Below are 8,549 nucleotides of genomic sequence, written 5' to 3' on the forward strand. Positions count from 1 at the left end.
TGGATTAGCACAATATAACTGAAGTAATAATGACAAACCAATAATATATAGACACACACACGCACATGTACTGACAAAATAATTAGTTAAATTTCACCCAAGTAAGTAAATGGTAGCCCTAAAGCTTGATACTTTATGCCGTAGGCGTACAACTACACCTCCTAACCATCCAACCAGATGTTGGTTCTCAGTTAATTGTGTGATTCGTTGTTATGTATCACTTAATAAAATTCCCCAGCCCATGAGACTTGCCCACATGCATCTCACTAATTGCCTACTCCAATAATGCAACAGGGAATGACGACTCTTTCTTAGGTACATGAGTTGTGCATGACCTCGGCTTTTGACGACATCATATTGATTTTTTGTTGTCTTTTCTCTCTCTTTGTTTATGACTACCATGTTCCGTTATCTTTGACAATGGAACCCGGAGAATGCATGCTTCGTGTGGAAAACAAAAATGTGACCTGTTGATTTATCATTCCCAGCAAATGTGACCTGCTGCCAGCTTACATCTCATTAGTTGTCTACTCCAACAAGCCAACCTTGAGCAACAATTCTATAAGGACAGGTACATGGTCTCCAATCTTTAGTCAATCATCATTGTGTAAAATACAGTGAACCGCGCGAGACAGGAAGATGAACGTGATTTCTGAAAAACTGCAGGACAAGTGAGGTCGTCGTCGGATCATGTGTCCCAACTCCCGACTCGGAAAAAGACATTGGGGATATAAAATTGCCAAGTCTTGTGGTCAGGTCACACAAACAAACTAGCTAGAAGCAACTAATTTGTACCAAAGTTGACATTTACATGTATAAAACCCAATGCTATGCAATGCAAGGAGCTCCCATCTAGAAAGATGATGCATATCCCATCTCCACCCCGGCCGCCACAAACAAATCAAATGGTGACGCCCAACATAGATTCAATTTCAGACTCAAAATTGTACGAGCTGAAAGAGCAGCTTCTGCTGCTGACCACACTGGTGGCAACGGTGACGTACGTCACCGGGCTCAACCTGCCCGGGGGAGCCTGGCAGACGCAGCAGGCGGATGGGCATGCCCCCCTCGCCGGCGACCCGATCCTCCGGGACATCCACTACCGTCGGTACCTCGCCTTTTACTACTGCAACGGCACGGCGCTTGCCTCGTCGGTCGTGGTCTGCCTCATACTCGTCATGCTGCGCAGGGACAGCCCGGCCTGGTCGGTGGTGCTGCGGGTGGTCATGGTGCTCGACCTTCTTGGCCTCATGGGTTCCTACGCAGCCGGGACCTGCCATGACACCTTCGCCACCATCTGGGTCGTGGCGCTCGCTTTCCCTGTGTTGGCCTACATCACGTACGCTTTCGTATGCTACCTCTGCTTGCCCCTCCGCCGCGAAGCTCCCACCCCTAGATACCCAAACGGGTACCAAGAGAAGGAGAAGATCGAGGTGCTCATGCTGCTGGCGACCTTTGCCGTCACCATCTCCTACGCCGCCGGGCTGAATCCACCTGGCGGCTTCTGGAGCAGCACCCTGCAGCAGAAGGAGGACGCCCGCCTTCTTCACCTCGCCGGCGATCCGATCATGGAAGATAGCTCGCTCCGGAGGTACCGGGCCTTCTTCGTCTGCAACACGACGTCGTTCATCGCGTCCTTGCTCATCATCCTGCTGCTCCTGGACAAGAAGTTGAGCAGGACCATCTCGGCGCGGTTCGTGGCGCTCTACGGCTTCATCGCCGTGGCGCTCCTGGGCCTCATGGGGGCCTATGCTGCTGGGAGCTGCAGGGAGACTGACAATACCATCAAGGTCCTCTCCCTGGCCGCTGCCGTTCCTGCCTGCGTAGTCCTGCAGCTGGCTCTCAACTATGTCTTCTACTGGCCAATCAAGAACATGTGTGATAATTTCTCCGGATGGTTGGGGAACTTGATTCCCGGAGGTATACTTGCTCTACATCTTAATTTGTTGGTTTCTCTTTTATCTTTTGCTAATTCTCGTGTCAAACTGGAATCCTGCCTTGAAATTGCAACACTCAGTCTTTGTTGCAAATGCTCATAACTTTAAGGTTTTGCCACATGTAGTTTCTGTCCAAAGTCAAAATTTGAAAACTTCAACCAAGTTCATAGAGAAAAATATCAACATTTACCATATCAAATAAATATCATATCCTCCATGAAAAATATTTTCAAACTGCATTTATTTGATTTTGTAGTTACTGATTTTTTTTCCTGTTAAAGTAAATAAGAAGTTACAAAGTTTGATTTAGAGCAACATCTATATGCACCATCTTTTAGGTGGAGGGATTTGCAAGTCACCGGTAATAGAAAACCTTTAATACGAACATTAGGATTTGTGCAATAGGTACAGACAGATGAGAATATCTTGATTGGACGGTTTAGTGAGAAATAACAAGCCATAATCACTCTGACTTTTAGATAAATATAGTTTGCTAAATCTATGTCACTTGCGATTATCTTATGTATCAGTTGGTGAGATGTCTTAGTGAGGTTCGTGCGGAGATGGAGACAAGATTAATTAGATTAGACCAAATCACCATTTACTTAGACATAAAATAATCTCATCGGCGCCAGACCCCAAAAAAGTTAGGTATGGCTAGAGCTGAGAAAAAACACAGTTCTCAGAGTGGATTTTCTAAACATGTATGCGCTGCAAACTTATGTGAATTATTTCTACCATCCAACGCAGACTTCAGATCTATGCTACGAACTAACTATCTTACATAGAAGGTTTTCTCTTTCATTTCTCCCAAAAGATAAAACATAGGAACCTCTTAGCTGGCGAACGTTCGGTTGGAGGGGGTGGCATTTCGAACAATTTTGCTGGCAGTTTTACTTGTGAGGGGATGGCAACTTCTCAGAACAACATGACAGTTTCTTCAGAAGAAGGCGTTTTTTGTTCAAAAATTGCCACATTTGATCTCACGAAGCAACTAAAACTTTCGGGAAAAAGTGTTTGCTTGCCATCCCCTCCCAGCTGACTTTCACCAGAGAACATTACCAAAAACATGTGGAGTTCATACTTTCCAGACCAGCGGAACTTTAGAACTAAAATATGTCAAAAAAAAAACTTCCAAATTTTCTTATGCACCATAAATACTCCAAATAATATGGCTTACTCAAAAAATATTGTTTTATATGTTTATGTGAGATAAAAAAAACTGGTTGATTTCCACGCATAGTAACTCTAGTGCTTTCTTGACTCAAGAAGTTTGAATTCCATATGTTGTCTCGTTTGGGAGAAAAAGAAAAGGGAAAGTTCATGGATAGGGGGTGTAGTACACCTAGGTTTAACCACATCTTTTTCTTAATCAACTGTAGTTTAGAAGAGTATGATACTAGTACTTGATTGAATGATTGATCGATTGATACAGACCTCTTGATATGCAGGTGCCAGCGCTCTCGCGGATCCAGACTTGAAAAATACTCGATTTTTCGTTATGGTACTTGCTAGCTTCGCGGTGAGCATCACCTACCAAGCAGGACTGGATCCACCAGGCGGCCTCTGGCAAGATGATCTAGATGGGCATAAGATTGGCCACCCGGTGCTCCGGACGACAGATCCTGCTCGGTACCAGGTGTTCTTCTACAGCAACTCGGCAGCTTTCGTGACATCTCTGGTGGTCGTAATGATGGTCCAGAGCAAGTTTCTGTTGAAACGCCGCACATTGGTGGCAGCCATGGTGCTAGACCTGATTGGCCTCGTCATTGCCTATGCCGCCGGGAGCACCAGGGATACAAGCACGTCCATCTATGTCGTCGCGGTGGCTTGCCTTGTCCTCTCCTACGTCGTCGTCCATATTGCTTTAGGAGGCGAGAAGGAGAACATCGTTGCTGAACCAGCTCCTGCTCCTGCTTCTTCTACTTCTGTTGCTACTTTTTCTACTCCTCCTGCTAGTCCTGTCTCTACCACTTCTTCAGTAGTAGTACTAGGAGGAGGAGGGCGACGAAGCAAGGAGCAGCTCGACGTCAAGCGTCAGGTGTTGTTGCTAATCGCCATCTTGGCGGCGGCACTGACCTACCAAGCCGGGCTGACCCCACCGGGTGGCTTCTGGCAAGAGGACAACGACGAGCTTGGCCACCGCGCGGGCTACCCGATCCTCCTCAATAACTACCCCCGCCGCTACAAGGCCTTCTTCTACTGCAACGCGGCGAGCTTCATGGCGTCGGTGGCTCTCATCCTCCTCCTCGTGAACCGCAAGCTGTACAGGCCAGGGATACGGTGCTACGCGCTACATATGTGCATGGCAGTGGGCATGTTTGCGCTCATGGGTGCCTACGCTGCCGGGAGCTCACGCCATCTCAAGACCTCCATCTATGTGTTGACACTGGTGATCTTGGTGTCGGCCTCCATACCCCTGCAGATAGCTATCTTCTGGTACATTCGCATCTACATGAAAAACAACGACAACCATCATGATTCATCTAGAACAAGGCGACAACGAGCACGCGGTCTTGAAGCCCCTAATCAGGAGAAAAACGAGGAGTTCGAGTACCTCATGCTGTTAGGAGTCCTGGCCGCTAGTGTGACATACCAGACCGGGCTGAGACCACCGGGCGGCATGTGGCAGGAGGACAACGCCGCCTACTCCGCCGGCAACCCGATCCTACACGACATCAACAAGCGTCGGTACGACATCTTCCTGTACAGCAACTCTACTTCATTCATGGCGTCCGTCATCGCAATCGTCATGCTGCTGCCATTCACGCTGACGGAGCTCGAGTGGCTACAACGTTTCCTGCCGTCCCAGCAGACGAGCAACCGCAAGTGGCCGCTCTGGCCGGTCCACACGGCCATTTTGCTGGACATGCTCGGCCTCCTGGTGGCCTACGCGGCAGGAAGTACCAGGAAGTGGAAGTCGTCCAGGAACGTCATATTCATCCTCCTCCCCGTGCTAGCCTACATTGCACTCTACGCAGCAATAGTGGCCATATACATATACAAAAAGCGCACATCCTCCCAGTTGCCGACCACGCAGGCAAGCCAACAAACAAACTAACGCTTAGTCTCCCTCTTGGATATATAGCTTCTGTAGTATTCGCCTGAAAAACTCGTATATCACTATCACCACACCATGTGGACCGAGTTGTTGTGTTGTTTTGGTCGTGCACCCGTCACTGTCATTTCCTCATTTTCTTTCCTACTACATTGCGAGGTCAACATTGTTCGCGCTTAAGGTGATAAGGTAATTTTGTTATCGCGCCCCCTTATAGACAAGATTATTTGGCGTATGAATTGAATCCAGGCCGGCTTACAGAGTTAACACGTACGAATATCAACTAGGCCCAGTATAAACATGCTTCCAAGATAAGTTCAGGCGGTAAAGAGCGTCTTCCTACATCGATTTCCACAAATTCTGAATTTGCGAAAATGTTTCGCTGGGATGGAAAAGACTGACGGTACATGGCAAGATCATTTGCCATTAAACTATCTCAACGCGCGAGTAGGGTCTTCTCCTCGCAAAAAAAAAAGAGAGTGGGGTCTTCTCCATATGCTCCTAATAAGGTAATAACAAACTCATGAAAATGACCAAAACAGCGATTTGACTTTGCACTGTGATCTTTAGTTTTCATTGTGAGAGGGATATGGGGCTTCTTTGGTGACCCCGGAGTCCCCAGATGAATTGTCGAGTAGATAGGTCAGATTCGAATGCTGCAGTTGTTCTGAAGGTGATACGGACTCGGCATACTCCTACCCACCTAGGGTATCATAGCATGTGGAGAATCGAGAGGGGACATACTGGACAAAACTAATCACGTCGGTTGGGGGCTCTGCTGCCCTGCCTTTTGATCGATACACAGCTAAGGAGGTCGATCACGAGCGTGACAGGTGTGGGAGCGATCCTGCATACCACCGTCCTCCTAACAATCCATTCACAGGTTGGTTCACACAAACTTAACAAATTTGATGATGCTCTTATCATCACAAATTTAAGACTACCGGCCGGTTCATTGATTAATCATTCCCAGCACATGCGACTTGCCAACTTGCATCACATCAGTTGCCCAATCCAACAAGCCAACCTTGAGTCCTTATAATCTATCTTAAAGAAGTATAATATTAAAGTATAGGAGCATATGACCCCGGGCACTGCAGTCTTTAGTCAATCTCAAAGTACTAATCATCATTGCGTAAAATACATATATGTGTATAAGATCGCCAAGTCTTGTGGTCTGGTCACAAAAACAAAATAGCTAGAAGCAATTAAGGTGTTCCAAAGTTGACATTTACATGTATATAACCCAATGCTATGCAATGCAAGTAGCTCCCAACTACAAGATGACAGATATCCCCACCTCCACACCGCCACCACCAAATGAACCGTCGACGTCTGACCAAGCTGCGTCCAACGAAGATGAAGACCCAGAGTTTTTTGTACCAGCTGAAAGAGCAGCTTATGCTGCTGAGTGCTGACCACTCTGGTGGCTGGCGACGGCGACGTACGTCACCGGGCTCAACCTGCCCGGGGGGGCCTGGCGGACGCAGCAGGCAGACGGGCACCTCGCCGGCGACCCGATCCTACGGGACATCCACTACCGCCGGCACCTCGGCTTCTACTACTGCAACTAAACCTGGGAATAGTTTCAAAACCAGATTGAAGCCATCCCAAACCATACGACTCTGCCTCTTTCAACCAGACCAATCCAATCCAAAATTTAACCACCATAATCCAAACCAACCCAAACTACCCACTTTTTCCACCCAGCACCATCCAGACCATGTTTCGTCTTTGCATAGAAACTGCAGTTTGAAACCGTGGACACAAGAAGCTGGCGTGCTCGCCAACCCACGCCCGTGAGGATGGAGAAGAGCGCACTGGCGTCCGTGTGCGCCTCCACACCACTGACAGCTCCGGCTGCGGGCACCACGAGTAGTAGTCCTCGACCCCGAGTCCAAGGGAGAGGATGCCGAGGAGCTGGGGGGCGAGCACACTGACGTGCACCCGGAAGCTTTTGGTGAGAGTACATAAACGGGCGAGTGCATCATCCAGCGCGCGTCGTCCGCAGCCGAAGGCGGCGTAGTGGACTATGTCGATGAGGTCCGCTGGGACGCCATGGCCGCCCACATGCATGACGCGCCAGTGGGCAGCGGCGGCGCGCACGGACAAGAACCCTGCAGCAGAAGGATGGCCGCCTTCTTTACCTCGCCGGCGACCCTATCATGGAAGATAGCACGCTCCAGAGGTACCGGGCCTTCTTCGTGTGCAACACGACGACGTTCGTCGCCTCCTTGTTCATCATCCCACTCCTCCTGGACGAGAAGTTGAGCAGCAATATCTCAGCGCGGTTTCTGGCAGTCTACGGCGGCTTCATCGCCGTCGCCCTCCTGGGCCTCATGGGCCCCTATGCTGCTGGGAGCTGCAGGAAAACTGACAGTACCGTAAAGGTCATCTTCCTGGCCGCTGCGGTTACGGCTTGCGTAGGCCTTCAGCTGGCACTTAGTTATGCCTTCTGTTAAGATAGGTCTAGCGTGTCGTGTACACATACCTTGTACGTATGTAATTGTATATGCTGATTGTTATATATAGAAAGATGTGGAGAGACTTTGCCCCATGAAAAATCCTAAACCCTATTCTCAAACTTGGTATTAGAGCCTCTCCTCCCGCCGCCGCCGCAGTTTTCTCGCGGCCGCCGCGATGTCCACCGCCCCGGCAGCCTCGATGACCCCCTCCTCCGCGCTCACGCTCTCCACCCTCTCCGTGCCCGCCCCGGTCATCGCCCAACCCGCCACATCGGCTCCCACCCCCGTCCTTCCGCCCATCGCGGTCTCGCTCGACCGCAGTAACTTCATGTTGTGGAGGGCCCTTGCCCTTCCCAACTTCGCCGGAGTTCGCCTCCACGGCTTCCTCGACGGCTCGGCCAGGGCGCCGGCGCCGACCGTGATGACAGGCACCGGCGAGGCCGCCCGCACAGTGTCCAACCCTGAGTACGAGCAGTGGTGGACGCTGGATCAGAAGGTCCTCGGGCATCTCCTCGGTTCGATGAATGTGGAGATCTCTGTGCAGCTCATTGGCTGCAGGACGGCGCCGCCGTCTGGGCGGCCGTGCACACCATGTTCGCCGCCGAGAATAGCGCCGGCGTGCGTAACCTCCGGCGCCAGATCCAGGCGCCGAGGAAAGGAGATCGCCCCGCCGGCGAGTATGTGCAGAAGGTCAAGGCCCTCACTGATTCGATGGCCGCCGCCGGCTCTCCTCTTCACGATGATGATATCATCGACTACATGCTGACCGGGCTCGGCTCGGCGTTTAACCCCATCGCTGCTTCAAAGAACTTTGTGGGCGTGCCTATCACGTTTCCCGCAACCTACTCCAGTGTCCTTCACTACGAGGCCCTTCGGCAGCAGCAACCAGAGTTTGAGGATTGGCAGTCCTCCGCCAATGTCGCGTCCCGGCCGGTCTACCACAACACCTCCGGCCGCGCGCCCGACTCTGGACGCCCGAGTGGCGGCCATCCTTCCGCCGGCTCCTTCCCGCCAGGCTCGGGCGGCTACGGCCCTAGCCAGGACAACACCCCTGGCCGCAACAACAACCACAATGGTGGCAACAGCCGC

The 8,549-nt window shown here is 50.7% G+C and overlaps 1 protein-coding gene across 1 annotated transcript; it reads left to right on the forward strand.

Moving 5' to 3' along the window:
• Positions 1-865: 865 nt before the first annotated feature.
• Positions 866-5,175, forward strand: LOC123040138 (uncharacterized). Its single transcript, XM_044463065.1, has 2 exons — positions 866-1,920; positions 3,389-5,175. Exons 1-2 carry the CDS (start codon positions 906-908, stop codon positions 4,996-4,998), a joined length of 2,625 nt encoding a protein of 874 aa, XP_044319000.1. The 5' UTR covers positions 866-905; the 3' UTR covers positions 4,999-5,175.
• Positions 5,176-8,549: the final 3,374 nt, after the last annotated feature.

Source organism: Triticum aestivum, chromosome 2B (assembly GCF_018294505.1).
Source record: "Triticum aestivum cultivar Chinese Spring chromosome 2B, IWGSC CS RefSeq v2.1, whole genome shotgun sequence".
In the NCBI taxonomy this organism is placed as follows: Eukaryota; Viridiplantae; Streptophyta; class Magnoliopsida; order Poales; family Poaceae; genus Triticum; species Triticum aestivum.

Excerpts from the sequence above, each read along its gene's own strand:
- LOC123040138 (XM_044463065.1), top strand. The coding sequence starts at position 906 with ATGGTGACGCCCAACATAGATTCAATTTCAGACTCAAAATTGTACGAG. Across the intron at positions 1,921-3,388 it reads GGGGAACTTGATTCCCGGAG|GTGCCAGCGCTCTCGCGGAT; the intron begins GTATACTTGCTC and ends CTTGATATGCAG.